The following is a 22,999-nucleotide window of genomic DNA, read 5'->3' on the forward strand; positions in this document are numbered from 1 at the left end:
CCCCTCCACACTGCTGTCATTCATTCAAATAGTGAGTTGGCCGCTGCATCAAGTTTACTCTTCTGAGGAGCTTCTGGAGCAAATACTGTGAGAAGAGTGACTCGATCTGACTGAACCTGTGTGTGTTCAGAGGAAGAGCTCTGCTGACCCGCTGGACTCTGGGCTTCACTGACACCTGCACCATGAGGAAGGAATCCTGCTGCATGTTCACGTCTGGAGTCATCGGCGCTGTTCTCCTGATCATGGGAACCGGACTCTTTGTGTCCGGACTCTTCCAGACCTTGATCCACAACAAGCTGAAGGGGGTAAGAGCTGTCTTTGCTGAGGACTGGGACAGTTTATTATGTCAGATAAATATTATAATTTTTATAGTATTTTTATTATTATTTTTTTTGTTTTAATTGTGTTATTTTAATATTAAATTTTATGATAACATTTTTAGCAAGTGTCTTATATTGATTATTTTGAAATTATTTATTTTAAATGTACATTTTTGTGATTTATGTATTTTTCATATACATTTTATTTAAAATTATTTATTTTTTGAATGTTTTTATTTTTTATTTTTTAGTAAGAGCTCTTTATTGATTATATACATTTTTTATGTTTTCGGTTCTATATTAATTGTTATTTAGATTATTACAATTTATATTTGACATTTTTGTAATTTATTTATTGTTATAATTATTTACATTTTTTATTATTATTTATTAATTTAATTTTCAATTATGATTTATTAAAAAATGTAATAAGTGTTCTATACTATTTTTATTTTAAATAATTTATTTTATATTTTTTTACAACTGATTTAATTTTTACTAAATGTTGTATATTTGATTTTTCAATTATTATTTTAATGTTACATTTTATGATTTATTAATTTTTTTGCAAATATTATGTATAGATTAATATTTATTTTATTTATTTTTAGTTTATTTAATTTTCAGTAAGTGATTCATTTTTTTGAACCATGCAGTGGCGGGAAACAGTTACGTTTGTGTTCAGTCTCAGTGGAGCATGTGCTCGGAGTAATCAGAGTGACGTGTAACATGTGCTCGTGGTTTCTATCTTCACTGCATATGCTCCAGTTTCTCCTTTATGGTGCGTCAAGTAAATGTCACGTCTGCAGAGAGCACATGATGACTTGTCAGATGATGTAGAGAACGATGAGTTTGTAGAAGTGAATCACCTGCTGGAACAGAAGTCTCTTACTGACTGAAGTAAATGCTCTGCATCGCACGAGTGTGAAATCAGACAATCAGTCACGTTCTGAGAGTTTGGTGTCTCTGTTCTGTTTGTATGTTAATATGATCTGCTGCAGCAGCTCGTCCTGAACAGGAAACACACTGTGTGGATTTACTGAATGTGTGTGTGTGTGTGTGTGTGTGGGGGGGGTTCGGCTGCTTATCTGCAAATATGTTCATCTGGACTGTCTTAAATTCTTGTATTGTAATTCAGCATAATCTGCCACTCCCAAACTATAAGCACAAGCTGTTTTTAGTGTAAGATGAAGTTCTTTTACCAGGGTAGCAATTTAGCGTCACAGCCCAGAGCTGGGAGTAACAGAGCGGGGGCCGCGGCTGATTGAAGCGGTCAGACGGCTCCAGGAATGGCGTTTAAATACATCTGCAAACAACTGATTATATGTGAGAAATCAAACTCCTCAGATCAGCCTTGTCTGCATTCATAAATCACACACACACACACACACACAGTGCCGATGTTCTGAGAGTTTCTGATTAGTCGCACGTTCAGAGTTTTGATTACAGAATAAAAATTAGGAAATCATGTTGATGACCGTAAAGAGTGAATTTTTCATCAGTAATACAGGAAAATCTGAACCCAATTTACATTATCATACTATTATTCATTGAGGATGCATTAAATCAATCAAAAGTGGTAGTAAAAACATTAATAATGTTACAAAAGTTTTTTATTTCAAATAAAAATTGTAATAACATTTCACAAATATACAGTTTTTGCTGCATTATTTATCAACTAAATGCAGCCTTGGAAGATATTTATTTTAAAACATTAAAAATCTGTTTTACTTAAGATGACTAAAACTAATAAATAAATATATAAAATAAATAAATAAATAAATTTAATAAAAACGATATAGACTTTTTTTTAATTCCAAAAACTAACAAAAAATTTGAAACTAGCTGAAAAAAATAAAATAAAATAATATATATATATATATATTACTTATTATTTCATAATATATATTAACATTTATTTCAGCTAGTTTCCAAGGCTTATTTTTTTCATTTTCATTTAGTTTCAATGATAAGAACTAAAATAACTAAAACTTATAAAGGAAAATGAATATATATGTTAGTTTTAGATTTTTTTTTCAATGTCTGTATAGTTTTTATAAACTTTTATTTATTAGTTTTAGTTATTTTAGTAAATGAAAAGTGCTAAAATAACTAAAACTAATAAATTAAAATTTATAAAAATCCAAAACTATTTTTTTTCTAATTAAAAACAACAGAATGAACACTTGAAGATAAATTAAAGTGAAAGCAGAAAAAAAAATACATATTAAATTAAATTCAAAATATTAGCAAAGACTATAATGGCATATCAAATGACACTGTTTTACACTGAGATCAGCATTTGCTTGTCGTTTTAGAGCTGAAGATTTAGTCAGAAAAGTTATGAATTTATTGTCAGATTTGGGCGTCAGGGCATCTAGTGCTGTGGCACACTGTCTGTTTAACTCTGGTTTGTGTCTGAGCTCATTCCTTCAGTTCTCCAGATAATCAAACACATGAAAACACAGACCTGAGGAGGAGGAAATCAGCTGTTTGAGTCTGAGAAAACACACATTAGTGCTGTTTGCTAAGCTGTATCCTTAGCTAAATCAGGCTCCGAAGATCTGCAGGCTTTTCTGTTTATTTTGCTAACTACACACGATTATACAGCTAGATTAAATACCATTTTATTATTTGCATTCTGCATGTTGTTTTTTCAGCTTTTTTTCCAGTTCTGCTATAGCTTTGTTTTTTCCTGAATCTGTTTCAGTACTTGTTAAAAGAGAAGGAAATTCATCTTGATGACAGAATAAAGAATGCATCCGTCATCAGTATTTCAGGAAAAGTATGAATGCAGGAACCAGTTTATACGTGAATTCTGAACCCAATTTAAACTACCGTTCAAATCAATTAATAGTTTTATTCATCAATGATGTATTAAAATGATCAAAAGTGCATTTTAATGTTACAATGTTTCAGATAAATGCTGTTCTTTTGAACTTTCTGTTCATCTGTGAATCCTGAAAAATTGTGCAGCACAACTGTTTTCAACATTGATAATAATCAGAAATGTTTCTTGAGCAGTAAATCATCATATTTTCATGTGATCATGTGAGACTGAAGACTGGAGGAATGATGCTGAAAATTCAGCTGCGCATCACAGAAATAAATTACAGTTCAACAGAGATTCACACAGAAAACAGATTTTTTAAAATTCTAATAATATTTCACAATTTTTACTGTATTTTTGATCATAAAAATGCAGTCTTGATGAGCAGAAGAGACAAAAACATCATTATTATGATTCCAAATTTCTGAATATAGTGTTTAGGAATTTTTGCATGATTCTTTTGCTTGTGTAGCTGTAGTTTGACTTCTTATAATATAAATAGTATTTTGTCCATTAAAGGAGTATTAAATACCAGTGAAGCTTAGATATAAACACCTCATTGTTCTACTTCAGCGTTTTTTCAAGACGTCCTGGCTGGTGGCTGTGGGATTTTTACATGAGAAAAGACGAGAAGAAAAGAAAAGTTGTGGCTGTTGATTCGAGGAATGAGTGTGAGCTGATGGTCATGTGATCTGTGAGGTGTGTGTGTGTTAATGAGGGTCATTCAGTCCAGCCTTGTGTGTGTGTGTGTGAGTTTTAGATGGGAAGAAACTCATTGTGTTTTTGAGATTCTTAATGCAGTTTTGCAGACAGGAAGTTAAATGTGTTTCAGATGTTGAATGCAGTGACCGTCTGTTCATTAATACTGATGTAGACCAACAATAGACCGATTATGAGCTCATAACTGTGCTTTATTAACAGAATGTAAGTATATAACTGCATTATATCAGTCAGATTCTCTCTTGATCTCAGTTTCAGACATTAGGCACTCTTTCTATCTGAACGGCTGGTTGTTGGTCAGAATGATTTGCAAAGTGATCTCTATTCTCCTCCATGATTGATGTCTCAAACACACCTCAAGGGTCCAATCAGTCGTATGGATTCAGATGCTTGGGTAACAGATTATAAAATAGTTATTGTCTTTCATATTTCTCGTAATACTTCCCGACTCCTACGTGTTTCTGCTGCTGGCTGAACTTCAAATGACCTGATTGAGCCAGAACAAATACATTTTATCAGCATTTGAGAAATTTGGAAATGCAACAATGTAGCGCTGGAGGTGATGAATTCATGACCTCAGGTGACACAGAATGACCTAAATACTTGACGTTTTCCATTTCCAGTGTGATTAATAAAGCAGAAATGATGACAGCTATGATTCTGATTTTGTCAACACTCATATACTGTACACTGATTTTAATTTTGTTTTCATTTACACAAATAATTATAACTTCTTGTTCCCTTTCAGTCAGTCACGTCAGTGACTGATGCAAAATGGGATATCGATTCGATAGACCAATCTACTTCGAGTGTAATCTAAACGAACCAAAACACATTGGCATGCAATTATTGCATCCAGCTGCCACTGATCACAGCCTGAATGAATACCAGCTTTTTGCTTCGGAGCCGAGCGTTAGTATCGCCTTGCTCAACTGTATCTGCTGTGAACTCCGAGTTCAGCACGCTCTCAGAAGCTTCGTATGTTGGCGAGACGGCGCCTCAGCTGAGGTCATTCAAGATGTTGACACAGAAACACATTTTTGGGTGCGACCGCCCCCAAGATTGGTTTGCAGCGATCGACCTGAAGGACGTGTACTTTCATGTATCCATCCTTCCGCGCCACAAACCTCTTCTGTGGTTTGTGTTCGAAGGACGGGCATATCAGTACAAGGTCCTGCCCTTTTCTCGGTATGGAGTTGGATTCGGTAGAACAGACCGCACGCCTCACAGAGGAACGTGCGCGGTCGGTGCTAGCCTGCTTGAATACGTTCAAGGGCAGGATAGCGGTCCCACTGAAACTTTTTCAGAGGCTCCTGGGGCATATGGTGGCTGTGGCGGCACTTACACCGCTTGGCCTGTTACATATGAGAACACTCTAGCACTATCTTTATGGCCGAGTCCCGATGTGGGTGTGGAAGCGGCACTCACTGGGTCAAAGTTACACCGGCCTGTCGCCAAACCCTCACCCTGTGGTCAGATCTTGCGTTTCTCCGGGCAGGGGTGGCCCTAGAGCAGATCTCCACGCATGCTGTGGTTTACACGGATGCCTCCACCACCGGCTTGGGGGGCCATGTATGATGGGCATGCAGTCTCAGTGGTTATGACGGGCCCGCAGCTGCAGTGGCACATCAATTGCCTAGAGTTGTTAGCAGTGCACCTTGCCTTGAACCGTTTCAAAGGTCTCTTACGAGGCAAGCATGTGCTGGTCCGGATGGACAACACGGCGACCATTGCGTACATCAACCGACAAGGTGGTCTCCACTTCCGTCGAATGTCACAACTCGCCTGCCTTCTCCTCCTTTGGAATTGGAAGGTTCTGAGGTCACTTCGTGTTGTTCACATTCCGGGCCTGCTCAGCCAACGAGCTGTCTCGGGAGAATGGTGACTCCATCCCCTGATGGTCCAGCTGATTTGGAGACGATTCGGAGCCGCTCAGGTAGACCTGTTTGCTTCTCCAGAGACCTCTCACTGCCAGTTGTTCTACTCCCTGACCGAAGGAACTCTCAGCAGGGACGCACTGGCACACAGCTGGCCGCGGGGCCTACACAAGTATGCGTTTCCCCCAGTGAGCCTTCTCGCACAGACACTGTGCAAAGTCCGGAAGGACAAGGAGCAAGTCTTGCTGGAGCGAAGGCTGTCTCCCTCCACCCTCAAAGTCCAGGTTGCCGCTATTGCTGCGTACCATGACCCCGTGAATGGGAAGTCATTGGGTAAGCATGACCTCATCGTCAGGTTCCTTAGAGGGGCCAGAAGGTTAAATCCTTCCCAGCCCCCTCTATACCCTCTTGGGACCTGACTCTAGTGCTTAAATCACTACAGCAGGGCCCATTCGAGCCTTTGCATTCAGTTGAGCTAAAGTTTCTTTCATTGAAAACTCTGCTCCTGCTTGCACTGGCCTCCATCAAGAGGGTAGGGGACCTGCATGCATTTTTCGGTCGACGATTCGTGCCTACAGTTTGGGCCGGCTGACTCACAGGTAATCCTGAGGCCCCGGCCTGGCTACGTGCCCAAGGTTCCCACTACACCCTTCAAAGACCAAGTGGTGTACATGCAAGCGCTTCCCCTGGAGGAGGCAGACCCAGCCCTGGCTTTGCTCTGTCCCGTCCAAGCATTGAGATGCTCCGTAGACCGGACACAAAGCTTCAGGACCTTAGACCAGCTCCTTGTGTGTTACGGAGGCCGGCAGAAGGGGAGTGCCGTCTCTAAGCAGAGGATGGCCCACTGGATTGTGGATGCCATAGCCCTGGCCTATCAGGATCAGGCTCAGGGTGTGCCCTGCCCGTTCAGGTTACGAGCTCACTCAACTAGAAGTGTTGCATCCTCCTGGGCGCTGGCTCGCGGCGCCTCGCTGACAGATATTTGTAGAGCTGCGGGCTGGGCGACCCCTAACACGTTCGCTAGGTTCTATAGCCTTCGTGTAGAGCCGGTATCCTCCCGTGTTCTAACCTCAAACGGGTAGTGGCACTGAGAGGCCCCAGTTAGTGTTGGCTTGCTTAAACTGCTCCAGAGTGTCCGTACTGTAGACCCTGTTGAGATCCTCCATCACCCTAGGCAGCTGGACGCAGCAGAACGTCCGGCGCCAGGCCTTCGTGATGAATCCGTGAGAACCATGGAAGGGTGGGTTCCATATTGAGACCTAAGCAGTACTCATATGTGTATAGTCCACAGTATAGCCTTAGAGCCTGTGTTTCCCCGGCAGACTTCTGCCTTCTCAAGAGGGTTTTAATCACCTAAAATTTCTCCATATACACCTAAACGGATGCTATATGATTATTTGCTCCCGAGACCTCCCTCGGGAAGGATGGGGCTTCTGCAGCGTCCCTGTTCCAAGCGGATTACGTCTCGGTTACGTATGGTAACCCTTGTTCCCTGAAGGAGGGAATGGAGACATGACGTCCCGTCGCCATGGTTGCTGTACCGCCGCTGAGCTGCCGGGTCCCCGGCTCGGCTCCTCAGCGAAAACCTGGTATGCATTGCACCTGCTGCCTTATTATACTCACGCTGTGATCAGCGGCAGCTGGGTGCAATAATTGCATGCCAATGTGCATTGGCTCGTTTAGTTTACACTCAAAGTAGATTGGTCTATTGAAGCGATATCCCATTTTGCGTTGGTCACCGACGTGGCGTCTCCATTCCCTCCTTCAGGGAACGAGGGTTACCATATGTAACCGAGACATTTTATTTGCAACTCTGAAAAACAGTTTGACAGCGAATGACCTCAGAGTTTACAGACATGAACTATAGCCAAAAAATGTTTGTGGTGTAATGTAAAATATCCCTGTTGTGTTGTGTGTTCAGGAGATCACGCTGACAGAAGGCAGTAAAATTTTCGGCACGTGGAAGAATCCACCGCCTCCGGTCTACATGGAGTTCTTCATCTTCAACCTCACCAACCCTGACGAGTTCCTGAAAGGAGAAGCCAAACCTCATGTTACTACAATGGGGCCATACACCTACAGGTACATCACCTGAACACACAGACAGCTCGGTTTTCATGAAATCAGCGGTTGTTTTTATGCCATTTTACGGCATTGCATTGGTCCAAAATCCCTCTGCACAGAACTGCATAACATGTTATGTCTTGTTATGTAATTCTGTTTTATGTTATAAAACAACATTATGTAAATAAATAACATTATGTTTTGCTATGTTATGTTTTTTTATAATAAAACAACATTAAAAACATAATATAACTAAACAAAACTACATAAAACATAACATAAAACATAACATGTATTAAGTTTTTATGCTAAAAACAACATAACAAGAGATAACAAGCATAACATTGTTTTGCTATATTGTTTTTGATTATAAAACAAAAAATATAACTTAAAGCATGATATAACTACATGAGAGCATCACATAAAACATAACGTTATGTTTTTTATATATGCATATAATTATATTTTTAAGACATATTAATCTTAATATAATTACTAATTTTAATCATTTAACTTAACATATAAATAAATAGTTAAATGTAACATTTGCTGGAAACTGACACCCAAGTTTACTTCAGTTAGCTCTGCTTATTTGCAGACGTTGATCATCTTTACTGAAGAATTATGTGTGTATTATTAAATACAGTTGCAGCCGAAGCCGGTTTGATGCGGTATTGTTTTATTAGCGTGTTTGCAGTCATACTCTCCTCACTTCTGCAGGATCATTCATGTCACACCCTAAACAAATATCAAAGTCTGTGGCGTTAACACTCTCTAACTGTACTCCTCTGCATGGTTTGTTTGCATTAAACTTGATGGCAATTCAGAGCAAAAAAGAAGACACTTCAACAGGAATTAATATACTCTTGAAACATCAGATGTTTAACCAAAGAGAGTGAAACACAAAATAACTTTCATGCATATATCAAGTATTATGCTCCACATTATGCATATCATTTTTTTCTACCCTACAATTATCAATTACATTATATAGCCATTCGTGCATAATTTTTCACTTTGCACCACCATCATTTTCATTGAAATGATCATTGTGTTTAAGATTCACACATATATAATCACAATGCCAATAAAAGTCAATCTAGTTGTGTTATTTCTGCTCAACTGAACTGTGTTTTGTTCTTCTTCTGTAACTGTAACCCGTTCCAGAGAGTACAGGCCCAAACACAACGTGTCATTTGTGCACAACGGGACGAAGGTTGCTGCTTACACAGCCAAGATATTCGTCTTCGAGCCTGAGAAATCAGTTGGAGACCCAAACGTGGATCTGGTGACGACGGTGAACATCCCAGCGGTGGTGAGTGTGTGAGTGTGTGTGTGTGTTTTATTTTCCAGTTGATCTGAGTTTGATTCCTCAAACAGGCCGTGATGAATCGGATCAAAGGTGCAGGATTCTGGGTCTCCTCTGGATTCTCCATGTTCATGGGCTCCATCGGCACCAAAATGTCCATGACACACACGGTGCAGGAGCTGCTCTGGGGCTTCAAAGACCCCTTACTCACCCGACTGAAAACCATAAAACCAGAAACAGACGAATACTTCGGTCTCATGCTGCATGTGAGTCTCAGATCAGACGCGTATCTGTGGATCCTTCTGTAGTAACGTGTCACACAAACACACACACACACACACACACACACTCTCTCTCTCTCTTTCTCTCTCTCTCTCTCTCTCACACGAGGAGACATCACTCTACCTGTGTATCTGTACGCCCTCAAAAGTTTTCCTGGCTCATCCTCAGGTTTCTTTAAGGGTTTTGGCTGTCTACATAGATTTTCTGTGTTTTTCGTGAGAAATTAAATCATAAGTGATAATGATTGTATTTAATTATCTTTACTGTAAATTTCAGTACTGTGAACTCTAGCAATGTACTGAATTGTGTGTTTTGGATTATCTTATATATTTATATGTTTATGTAATGTGCATATATATGAAATATATTTAACATAAATTTATAAAATGATATTTAAGTGTTTTATTAATAATGATTACTTTATTTAATATTAATATAAATGTTATTGAATTAAATTTATTTTATATTAAATAATTTATATAATTTAATTTAGGTGCTATGAAATATAAAATATAAAAAGTTATATGAAATTATATGATTTTTTTTAAACTACATTAGAATTATTTTATTATATAAAATATTTATATTATTATATAAAATATATTTAGATATATTATATACATTTATAAATTTTTATTAATTAATTCTGCATATGTACTGTTACTTTATAGCATTTTATTAATTAATTATTTTTATAAATATATATTTGATTTATTTTATAAAATAAATTATAATGTTTACAACATTATTTTAATGTTTAAAATTTTTGTCAACAGATCATAAAAAATTTAATGACCACAATGTATTTTTGGAGTACATTTATCATTTAACCACAAAACATTTACATTTTATTGAATTGTTTTGGGCTTAATTAAAAGAAGGAAAAAAACTTATATATATATATATATATATACTTTATTATATATATTAATATTTTAGAATCAATTAAGTTTTTTTAATTGAAAACTTAGAAAGAACTTCTGAACTACTTTTAGTTTAAAGGAGTTTGCTTGAACTAGAAATATTCCTAAAAATATGTAAAATATATATATATATATCTTTACATTTCCACATGCTGTTGCAAAAATTATCTTAAATGCAGGAACAAAAAAAGGTTATTTTGTATCACTGAAGTCTTTAATGTTAATAAATAGATAAATAAAACATTTATAATTGTTAGAGAATAATGCAAAATGCTGCCAAACAATAATAGTAATAATAATAATAATAATATGTTTTATTTCAAAAACCTAAATACACTAATAACAGATAGAATACAACATATGAACAGCCAAACATATATGAAGTATAGAAGATAAGTTACAAAACAAGCAAAGAACAGAAATTAAGGCAAGCAATCAGTTGAGCACCATTGGGAGTTTTGAGGGCAGGGACATAGTGGAGAATTAATTCAGAAAGTTAAGAAGGTGCTAAACCATGATGAGCCTTTGAAAACTAAAACAAGAATCTTAAGCTGAGGTGACAGGGGGCCACATATACAATCATACTCAGATCTATTATTCTGTACATGAATGTGTGTGTGTATATATCGGCTGTTCTTGTGTTGTCAGAAAAATGGCAGTGATGACGGAGAGTTTGTGTATCACACCGGAGAGCAGAACTACCTGGACTTCGGCCGCATTTACACCTGGAAGGGAGAAAAGTAAAGTCCCCGATTCTCCTGAATGTCCTGTTAAATGAAGCAGAGCTGGAGACGGTTGACCTCATGTGCTTTGTGTCTCAGGATGGTGTCCTTCTGGAAAACCAACCAGAGTAACATGATCAACGGCACCGATGGAAGCTCCTTCCACCCGTTCCTGACCAAAGAAGAGCGGCTCAACGTCTTCACCCCTGACCTCTGCAGGTATATACATTTATATCACTTCACATATGGAATGTTATCGCATAAATTAGGAAAATAAAGGAAAATAAAATCGGTCCTGGAACAGACCCCTGAGGGACACCTTTGGAAAGTGACAAAATAGATGAATTACAGACTTTTAAAGATAGTTGGCAAATCATTTAATGGTATTTTTAGAGATTGAGACATGTTATGACTTAGAAATTTGCATGCAATGGTTTTTCTCCTGCTTGTTTTGCGATCACATCTTTAGTAATGTTGGCGTAATAAACATAGACGAAGCCCATCAAAGTTATAATGGAAAAAAGACTTTCAGACAGTCCTCATCTCTGCCGAACAGCAGCTAAAAGCGGCTCCAGTTGTGCAGCACGAGTGAGACTGAAAATGATGGATTACAGAAAAACATTGTCTATTTCGTGCACAACTTGAACAGATTACAACAGTTAGCTGTCAGCTGAGTGGATATTAATAATATCGTTAACAGTTCTCGTTTAGAATCGATATTGATTTGGCTTCTTGTTATAAGGATCTTCAGTCAATGCTGTTCTGTTAATGTGTGAACTTAATGTGTGAGTATCAACCTTACAATTCTGCCAGATACATAATGAATAAAAAATACAGTTTTGGTGCTCTTAAATGTGGCATGAGTGATCTTAAGAAAATACTTGGCACTTGTCAGCCCTGTCAGAGTAGAGCTGTGGCAACATGAGTTCTTGTGCTAACACTGATTTGTGAAAAAGCACATTTCTGTCAAATTCAGTTTCATAAAAAGCTGAGCCTTTGTACAGGATGACTTTTGAATCTTTTGTGAACTCCTGGGATGTTGTTCTCATGTTTGCGTGGCTCTGCCGTACCTGGGGTTATTTCTGAAGGCTGATCTCATTGTGTGTTTGGCAGCACGTGTTTTCTGTTTTGTCCTGATAAGAAGAGAGCTATAAATCACACACCATCCGGACCTTCAGAACATGCCATAATATAATGAAGAATAAAAAAGACATCTGTTTAAGTCGTTCCACGGGAACATCTTGAAATTCATTCTGAGTACATATTTGTAGAATTTATACTTGATTATAAAATATACATTCCATATAAATTATAATTTATATATAAAATATTATATATATTATTTTTTAATAACTGGTTTTAAAATATAATATAATTTGAATTATATATATATATATATATATATATATAATTCAAATTATATTATATTATATTTTAAAATTATATAATATTTTAAAATAAAAGTTTTTTATATTTTCAGTTAAATTTTTGTTTCATTTGTAATATTCGTTTTATGTGCCTTCCTCATTTCATATAGTTTTTGTTCTTTTTAAATATTAGTATTTAAGATAAATTCATTTCTATTTCAGTTTTCATTTTAGATCAATTTTTTTTACATTTTAATTCAATTTAGTCATTTTAGTGCTTTAACTTAAACTTACTTTATTTATTGAAAATATTTTTGTTTATTTTTTAACACTTCCAGATTTTAATGTTAAAGTCCTTCTACTGTATATACATGTGCATTATTTTATCTTAGTTATTTTTCTTAAAAGCAGTTTAGAATGGCACACACTATCAAACAACAACAGTTGCTTATTTATGGAATATTTCTACCAGATGTATTATTATTGTCATAGACTATTATTTTCATACAATAATGACAATGTTTTAGGTCAAATGTCTTTTTAAGGTCAGTTTGGCTGTTTTTAGATCATCAGGAGCTGAAGTAGCTGATGATGATTTTGAACAGTTGGTGGACGCCCATAGCTCTACATAACTGAGTCTCAAGTGCCCTTTTTAAAGCACTGTATGTGGAAATGCAGAAGTTCTGCTGAAATCGGCATGAAATTGGAACAAAGGTCTGAACTTCACGAATCCCTGTCTGACATTAGCGTTTGCGGCAGACTCAGTGTGGAAACAGAACTTTCATCTAATTCTTTGTAATATCACTACAGAAATATACTGGGGTGATGGGATTTTACAATATCCATGCAGTTTTAAGCAAGAGAATAAATTACTGTAGAGTTCACAACTGAATACTTTACACGTGTGAATCAAAGCAGTTTTTTTTATTACTTTAACTTTTTTGAATAAATACTTTCATGAATACTCAATGTATTATCAAAAATGTATTATTTAATTAATTATTTTTAATTTATTTGAAGTAATGAGGTTCAGTTTTTATTTCCCCATCTGTATGTCAACGTTTTGTTACCTGATCCTTTAATAAAAAAATATATATATATATATACATATACATATAAATATTATTATTTTTTTATTAAAGGATCAGGTATACATATACATATATACATATATATATATATATATATATATATATATACATATATACATATATATATATACATATATATATATATATATATATATATATATATATATATATATATATATATATATATATATATATATATATATATATATATATTGTTATAGAGTTTGGAATTAATTATAAAATTTTATATAATGCTTTATTGATGTATTTATTTATTTTAATATATTAATATTAAATGTTATATGGTCTATTTTCAATTATTTGTATTATTTATTTAATATTTACCAAATATTACAAATACTTAGTAAATAGGTAATGTTATAAATAAATAAATTATATATATATATATATATATATATATATATATATATATATATATATATATATATATTAAAGCAGTGCAGTTGAGTTTTGGATTTTCCTTCTAACTTGTTTGTTAAAGAGATTTTAAATCTATATTTAAAGGTATAATCTATTTTCAGTTACTTAATTTATTTAACATTTCAATTTTATTTTTAATTCATTAAGTATAATATGGTTCAGTGTTTGATTTTTGTATGTTTCATTTTGGTAATATTTTAGTCATATTTTCTAAATTTACATTATCAATTATTTATTAAATTATTTAACATTTCAAATGTATTTTGGGAACTGCGCTTTGGATATGTCAGCTGATGATGTATGTCGAGTGATGCACACTGTTATTTTTATATTCTATATAATATGTGTTCTTGTTGTGCTTTGACCTTTCACCTGAAGTCCAGTTGACCTGTCCGTCTAACTCTATGGTTTATTTTCAATGGGAACTCTGCCCTAAACCGCCCGTCTTTGTTCGGTGCGGAAAGAATCCCATGTGTTCTGGAATGAGCTGGAGTCACACATGGTTCCACGAGAACAGACTCCAACCCTGGAATGTTTTCAAATCACTTTCAACCTAGTTGAACATGAGCAGCGGACCCTTGGGTTATTGTGCTGGCGGGGACAGCTGTCCTTGTCCTTTTCCTCTGACTCCTCACCCAGATTTTTAAGGGAAAGGTGGCTGCAAGAATGGCTCATGTAACCTTTGTACATGGTTTAATCAGGCTGAGGTCAGTCTGGGAAACTAATTTCCCCTAAAATTAATGAACACTTTTCCTGTAACTGAAAAGCAGGTTTCTGAATGCCTCCTGAACACTTTATAGTGAACACAAGCTTGTTTCAGCATCCTGGGGTCAAAATTCACGTTCAGGGTCACATTTGCCAGGTTAATCAGAATCTGTTGTGCAACATTTGTGTTAAACATGTAGTTATCTGAGCATAAGACGATATTTGATGGATCTTCTGCAGGTCCATCCACATGCGCTTTGAGAAGGAGGTAGAGCTGAAGGGCATCCCAGCATACCGCTTCACGCCGCCCCGGGACACGCTGGCCAGCGGCAAGAACAACCCGGAAAATGAGGGATTCTGTGTGACACCAAATAAATGCCTGGACGATGGTGTGCTGGATGTGTCTGTGTGTCGGAATGGTGAGGTGCTGCATACATACATACATACATAATACATGCAAGAACACACACAACTTGCATATATATTATCTAATAAAAATGAAAGATTAAAGAAATCTCAGTTAATATAATGCTTAAATTAATTGAATTCTAATTTCATTTAATTATTCATTTAATTTTATACTTTAATTATTGCTTGTTGTATTTTTTAGGAAGTTTCAATGCAGTTGCTAGGGCATTCTGAGAGTTTTAGGCTGTTGCTATACAATTGCTAGTGTGTTCTGACTGTTTAGGGTGTTGCTATGCAGTTGCTAGTGTGTTCCGAATGTTTTAGGGTGTTGCTATAAAGTTGCTAGTGTGTTCTGAGTGTTTAAGACTGATGCTAAGCAGTTGCTAGTGTGTTCCGAATGTTTTAGGGTGTTGCTATGCAGTTGCTAGTGTGTTCTGACTGTTTAGGGTGTTGCTATGCAGTTGCTAGTGTGTTCCGAATGTTTTAGGGTGTTGCTATACAATTGCTAGTGTGTTCTGACTGTTTAGGGTGTTGCTATGCAGTTGCTAGTGTGTTCCGAATGTTTTAGGGTGTTGATGTGCAGTTGCTAGTGTGTTCAGAGTCTTTTAGGGTGTTGCTATGTAATTACTAGTGTGTTCCGAGTGTTTAAGACTGTTGCTATGCAGTTGCTAGTGTGTTCCGAGTGTTTAAGACTGTTGCTTTGCAGTTGCTATTGTGTACCGAGTGTTTAAGACTGTTGCTATGCAGTTGCTAGTGTGTTCCGAGTGTTTAAGACTGTTGCTATGCAGTTGCTAGGGCATTTTGAGTGTTTTATGTTGTTGTTATGCAGTTTCTCTGGTGTTTGAATGTTTTTAGGCTGTTGCTATGCAGTAACTAGGGTGTTCTGAGAGTTTGGGCAGTTGCTAGGGTTTTTCAGTGTTTTTAACCTATTGCTGTTCAGTTATTATGGTATTATGAGTGTTCTTGTCTGTTGCTATGCAGTTACTAGGAAGTTTTAAGTGTTTTTAAGGTGTTGAATACTTCACAGTAGACTATACTTTTTTCAGATTTAAGTGAATTCTGGGTATTATTTTGATCCATAAAGTGAAACACAAAATATCTGCTGACCTTCCTCTCAGCTCTGTGTTTGTTTTTTATGGTTTTCTGTCACGCTGTGCTCATGTGAGCTTCAACACACGATTAAAACATTGCCAAAGCATTTGAGCACTTATATATTACGGGTGTATGGAATGACACACACACACAAGCACACACACACATACACTCAAGAGTGTGTGTTGCCGAACATGAGGGCTGGAAAACTCTCACCTCTGTCCCAGTAACACAGGTGTCAGTGTTATTCGCGGCTACTCCTGAATGTTTTCATGCTCAAGGTCAGAGTTTCCTTCATCTTCTCCTCATAGCAAGAGCCTCTTTAATGTCACGACAGGATGAACCTCCTCGTCTCTCAGGGGGGTCGTTTCAGAGAAGCATTGTTAAGACTGTGTGTAGGAGACGTCATTTCTGTTGTTATACAACTGAAAACATTCATAATGACTGTTGTTCTGTGAGTTTGTAGTACATTCCTTTATCTGACAAGGTCACTGACTTGTGAATGAAAGAAGTGTGTAAAACAGTATGTGCTGCAGGATGATGAATGCTTGCAATCAGAGTTTACTATTTTTTTTTATTTGTTGATTAGTTTTTTTTTTAAGAAGTCTCTTCTGCTCATCAATATGCAGTAACAAAAAAACAGTAAAAACAGTAATATTGTGAAGTATTATTAAAATAGCTGCTTTCTACAAATATATGTTAAAATGTTATTGATTCGTGTTAATTTAATCCTTTAATAAAATCAGTTTTAATTTAATTATTAATTTAATGTGATCATCATTTCATACATTATTTAATTAATACTTGTTTAAAATAATAATAATAATGTTAAAGTAATTTTTTACAGTGATGTACAGTATTTTACTGAAAATTGAAAGTCATGAAAATAATTTTTACAATGGAAAAAAATCTTAATAGTACTACAAAAAACATTCAGTTTTCTTTATGCAGTATACAATATCATGGTAATAAAAAAACCTATATAATTATGCATGAACTGGTCAAATGAAAGCCGTGATTGTACTTTGGAGAAAAGCTTCAGAAATGCAGCAGTGTAAAAACTAAAAACACATCTCTTCTATCTTTATTTGACCCTATAACTCTTGCTCTCTCTCTTCTAATTATATTCTTAAAAAACTTGCCCCTTTTAGCCTTGGACTCTATAAATTTACTAACTGCTTGTTTTCTTAAAAAAACAATAGCTTTATTTTTTTTTTTGGTATTTTTTTTTGGTTTTCTTTTTATTTATTTTACAATTAACAAAAGCAAAAAAGGCCTCTAACATCAGCTTGTTTTTTATATAATAAAAAAAACCTTGCTATGTGTACCGCGTTAAGCTATCTGAGACTTGTCACAGCACTTACATAATTATTACCCTTTTCTTGGTTTTGATTGCTTCTATTGTCCTTTGGATAAAAGCATCAGGTAAAAGACTAAATGTAAATGTAATTGTTGTTGTTTTGTGTCTCAGGTGCTCCTGTCGTCGTGTCTTTCCCTCACTTTCATCTGGGTGATGAGAAGTATGCCCAAGCTATCGACGGCATTTCTCCGGTGCATGAGCATCATCAGACTTTTCTGGATCTGAACCCTGTAAGATTTGCTGTGATATGATAAGACACTTTGAAGTGTTGCAATGTCTCGTTCTTTAATGTATTTTTTCCTGTCTGAAGTATTTTTGTGACATAATTGGTTTGATTGCTGCAGTCTGGCTCAGATTTCTGACTTTCCCTCAGACTATGGGAGTGCCTGTTCGTGCCATGAAACGAGCCCAGTTCAACATTCAACTCGAGAGAGTTAGCGGCTTTCCGTGAGTGGTGCTTTCCTGTTAGATATATTTAATCAGGCCGTGTTGGTAAACAGCCATGAGTGTGAGTATGTGTTCTATAGTTTTAAAGCTGAAGGTCTTTGTCCTTTGTTTCCTCAGGTTGACCAGGAATCTCAACAACACCATCTTTCCCATCTTGTTTCTGAATGAGGTCAGAAGAGTGTCAGAAGTTGCCCCTGAACGGGATGATTTAATAACCGATTTTTTCTTTTGTGGAACTCAAGGTTTTCTGATGTTTTTCAGTCTGTGGTGATTGACGACGCTTCAGCGGCGAGGATTCAGAAGCTGCTGATGATCGTGACTCTAGTGTCTCATTTCCCGCTCATCCTCATGTCTCTGGGAGTCATTCTGGTGCTTGTCTCCATCATCCTCGCCATTCGCTTCTATCAGAACAAGGTAATAGCAACCACCCAGAACACCCTAGCAACCGCCTAGTAACACCCTAGCACCTTTGTTTTTCTCATTTCCCCAGAACACACTAGCAATTGCCTAGCAACCACCCAGAACACCCTAGCAACTGCCTAGTAACACCCTAGCAACTTTGGTTTTCTCATTTCCCCAGGACACACTCGCAATTGCCTAGCAACCACCCAGAACACCCTAGCAACCGCCTAGTAACACCCTAGCAACTTTGGTTTTCTCATTTCCCCAGGACACACTAGCAATTGCCTAGCAACCACCCAGAACACCCTAGCAACTGCCTAGTAACACCCTAGCAACTTTGGTTTTCTCATTTCCCCAGGACACACTCGCAATTGCCTAGCAACCACCTAGAACACCCTAGCAACTGCCTAGTAACCCTCTAGCCACTTTTGTGTTCAAATTTCCCAAGAACACCCTAGCAACTGCCTAGCAACCACCCATAACAACCTAGCAAATACCTGGTAACACCCTAGCAATTTTGGTTTTTTCACTTCCCCAGAAGTCAAGTCAAGTCACCTTTATTTATATAGCGCATTAAACAAAAAAGATTGCGTCAAAGCAACCGAACAACATTAATTAGGAAAACAGTGTCAATAATGCAAAATTATAGTTAAAGGCAGTTCATCATTGAATTCAGTGATGTCATCTCTGTTCAGTTTAAATAGTGTCTGTGCATTCATTTGCAATCAAGTCAACAATATCGCTGTAAATGACCAAGCCAGAGGCGACAGCGGCAAGGAACCAAAACATCGTTGACAGAATGGAGAAAAAACCTTGGGAGAAACCAGACTCAGTCGAGGGCCAGTTCTCCTAGGGCCAGTTCTCCTAGCCATGCTAGAAACATGGCTTTCTAAGGAAAGACTGCTATTAAATAGCACACCTAGGTTACTAACTGATGATGAAGAATTGACAGGGCAGCCATTAAGTTTTAGACAGTGTTCTAGGTTATTACATGCAGAGTTTTTAGGTCCTAACACCCCTGTTTTTTCAGAATTTAGCAGTAAGAAATTACTCATCATCCAGTTTTTTATATCAACTATGCATTCCATTAGCTTTTCAAATTGGTGTGTTTCACCAGGCCACAAAGAAATATAGAGTTGAGTATCATCAGTAAGTGAAAGCTAACACTGTGTTTCCTGATGATAACTCCCGAGGCTATCATGTAAAGTGTGAAGAGTAGCGGCCCTAGTACTGAGCCTTGAGGCACTCCATACTGCACTTGTGATCGATATGATACCTCTGGATACTAGCAACTGCCTAGTAACACTCTAGCAACTTTGGTAATCTCATTTCCCCACAACATCCTAGCAACCACCTAGCAACTACACAGAAAACCCTAGCAACAGTTTGGCTAAACCCCAGGACCCCATATCAAATGTTTAGCAATGCCTTTGCTTTCAAACAGACCCGAGCAACCACATAGCGATCTGTCTGTCTAAAAGACTTCAAACATTCAAACTAAAAGCTTTTCAAACTGCTTCAAACTTCCAGCTGTAACATAACGCTTATCTTGAAGGTCATGAAGTGTGTGTGTTTATGTGTGTATGTGTGTGCGTGTCTGTGTGTGTGTGTGTGTGTGAGAATGTTTAGGCTTTCAGAAAAATCTCCATTATTCTCCAGTTTATTCTTTCCCACCAAAGTTTGAACTGAAACCCAAAAATGCACAGTCAGCACAGTTCACACGCACTAAAGCTGCCATCTAATCATTCCACAAATATTTCAGAATGTGTTCTGAGTGGGTTTGTTATGGAAACTGAATGCTATTCTTCTACTTTAGCATTTATGGATTAATATTCTCATTCACTTGCTGCTGTAGAGCAGAGAAATCTGAAGGACGTGTGGAGTTTGAAAAAAAAAAAATCAGCCAGTGCTAAAAGTGAAAAAAAAAGTGTTCCTGAATGTTATGAAAGCTTTAGTTCAGAATGTTCTCTAAATATTCACAAAGTAGCATTTAAAAAGCATTTCACTGCATGCCATTCAAACTGTTTGAATGCATGTTATTCAAAATGTTGCCTGAACCAGGAACGTTCTCAGTGAGTTTCTGGTCATTTTGTTCATTTCTCTCTCTCTTTTTTTATGCTACACTTTTTCCAACTCAGCAGATTCTGATGTTTTCTAGTTTTATTAATTGTATTTATTGTAAACACTGGTTTTATGTAGGCTGATCAGTTTTCTGAAATGAAAACTGGGGACATTTTTATGTTTTTGCTTTTTAATTGTTGTGAATTCTATAAACTATTATTGCAAATAATATTTTTTATGATGTTTTAGGTTAAACTGTGCATGAATTTTAATTAATAAAAGTAAATAATAATAATTGCAAATAGCAGATCAAAGATCGACAGCTCAAAATAGCATTATATTATAACAACTATGACTTTACAAGCTAATAACATATGATAAATAAAACTGTAATTAAATATATTTCTTTTGTAATTTTTTTAATAATTTCATTTTCACTGACTGAAGTAATTTATAAGGGTTGTTTTTTTTTTTTTTTTTACTAGGTAAATGCTGTTAGTATAGTTTATTTTAGTCTCAGATAAATAACATTAAGATGCCATTCATGAGTTATATCGTTGGGTCTTTTTAAAAACCGTTGTGCCCTTCGGTAGCTTCCTCTCTGCTTTCCGTTAGACACAGTGTTTCTTTTTAATGGTGGCATGACTGCTTTAAATGACGAGTATCCTGTATCTAGAGGAGTTGAGGTTTCATCCTGAGCCTGCTGTTCATCTGTCTGTGGTTTATATAAATGAATCAGTCTCCAGACTGCTTCCTGTTATAACTCGTGCTTTCTGCCGCACCCTGCTCTCATGATCAGTTCACTAATTCTGTGCTTTGGTTTATTAACACGCTGGCTTGTATGTCACTCTAACCTGATGAACATCGTGTTGTGCTGATATGGTTTTGTTTAGACTGAAGTTAAGATGAAGCTTTCCACTGCTCTCCTGTAAGTTTTCAGGCCTGGGTTCACACATGGGTTCAGTTCACAGGAAATGCATGAACTGATCAAATCATACCCTAAATGCAATGCAAGTCACTTTGGATAAAAGCATCAACCAAATGCATGAATGAAAATTAAATAAACTCAACAGAAAATGCTGAAATGCACTATATGCAATCTTTGAGTAATTTAAATGGTCTGGATTATTAGATCAACTAGCATGGTTATTCCCAGAAATGTAATACATGACATATATTACTCTATAACTAGACTGATATTGCCAGATATGTATAATCTTCACATAAGTACATTCTCTGAAAAGTTGAAGATATGTAAGATAAATACAATTATTTGTACATATGTTAATAATATTTATATTTTAGTTATTATTTATATATATAGCAACCATATATGTCAGCAATATATATATTTTATCTTTATATGCAACTTTTTTTAAATAACACGGGCTAGATGTATATGTTAATATTTGAAATTTTTCCCATTTCTGATGTTTTTACTTAATATGTAAATTTAATATATATTCACGTTCTGTATATTGCATATTGGTTTCCTTTCAGTATACTTTTTAATATTTAGATTTTTAGTTTATTTATTTCTGATACGTCACAAATTTCATTGCATCACATAGTGCAATTTAACAGTCAACTGTGACAAGAATAAAACAAAACAATAATAATAATAAAAAAATTAAGTCCATCATGGGTCAGATTCAAAATATACATGCATTTCCGTACATTTTTTATTTAAATACTCAGTGCATTATTACTGGGAATACTCTAATGGAAGTACGTGAAACAGGCTTAACTCACTTCAGCTTAAACTGAATCAAGTCTGGTTGATCATGTGAAGCTTGCAAACTAGTTCAAGGACTGAAACACGCTCTCCTTAAATGCAGGAACTTGTTTTCCATGTGTTTGTGTAACTCCTACTATTATAACTCACATTTGATTTTGATAACTCGTACTAAATCAATCTTGTCTTTCTTATCTCTAATCTTATATGTTCTTCTTTTCAGCCATCTGCAAAGAAAGACACATCATACGCTCCTGTCAGCGCCAAAGTGGACGATCAAGACAAGAAAAATGGCACTTATGTCGGCATGACGCCTGTGGACAAGTCTTAAGTGGCTGTGTGTGTGTGTCACAGGTGCTTTCACTCTCAGTAGAGCGGTGTGTGTCAGTCGTCATGATTCACACTCGTTAGCAGACAAGCATCTCGATGAACGACTGAACACACACACTTCATGGTCACTCTGCATCCGTTTCATTTCATATTTATAGACTTTATGTGACATTAAAAAAACTGCTGTCAGGGATATTTTTATAGAGTATCACAGATCAAATGTTAAGAAACTCAATTCGGACCCAAATGACGCCCACAGCCCTCGCTGTCCACTGATCACTCTACTGAAATCAGGCCTAAATTTAAGATTTATGTGTTTGAATTCCATCTAAATTAAACTTAATGTGATGCATATTTGTCATTCATTATAAGGCCAGATTTCTAAATAACTAATCTGCATTTATTAGATGTATTACGTTTTCAAAATGCATTTATTCGAATCGCTTAAAATCAGCATAAATCTGTTCATCTCTCTATGTATAAACATGGTTGAAATATGACTAGATGTTGAAC

At 36.1% G+C, this 22,999-nt stretch overlaps 1 protein-coding gene across 1 annotated transcript; it reads left to right on the forward strand.

Moving 5' to 3' along the window:
• The first annotated feature begins 8 nt into the window (after positions 1–8).
• scarb2b (scavenger receptor class B, member 2b) lies at positions 9–22,936 on the forward strand. The gene is made up of 12 exons (XM_059541667.1): positions 9–305; positions 7,669–7,829; positions 8,979–9,126; positions 9,192–9,386; positions 10,974–11,065; positions 11,147–11,266; positions 14,892–15,070; positions 17,623–17,741; positions 17,885–17,958; positions 18,076–18,127; positions 18,220–18,372; positions 22,380–22,936. Exons 1-12 carry the CDS (start codon positions 183–185, stop codon positions 22,485–22,487), a joined length of 1,524 nt encoding a protein of 507 aa, XP_059397650.1. The 5' UTR covers positions 9–182; the 3' UTR covers positions 22,488–22,936.
• The last annotated feature ends 63 nt before the right edge of the window (positions 22,937–22,999 follow it).

The sequence above is a fragment of the Carassius carassius genome, chromosome 47 (assembly GCF_963082965.1).
Source record: "Carassius carassius chromosome 47, fCarCar2.1, whole genome shotgun sequence".
Taxonomy (NCBI): Eukaryota; Metazoa; Chordata; class Actinopteri; order Cypriniformes; family Cyprinidae; genus Carassius; species Carassius carassius.

What these genes read in the sequence shown, in the direction of transcription:
- scarb2b (XM_059541667.1), top strand. Translation starts at nt 183, where the DNA reads ATGAGGAAGGAATCCTGCTGCATGTTCACGTCTGGAGTCATCGGCGCT. An exon ending in TCCACAACAAGCTGAAGGGG is followed by an intron (nt 306 to 7,668) that starts GTAAGAGCTGTC and finishes TTGTGTGTTCAG; the next exon opens with GAGATCACGCTGACAGAAGG. An exon ending in TTCGCTTCTATCAGAACAAG is followed by an intron (nt 18,373 to 22,379) that starts GTAATAGCAACC and finishes TCTTCTTTTCAG; the next exon opens with CCATCTGCAAAGAAAGACAC.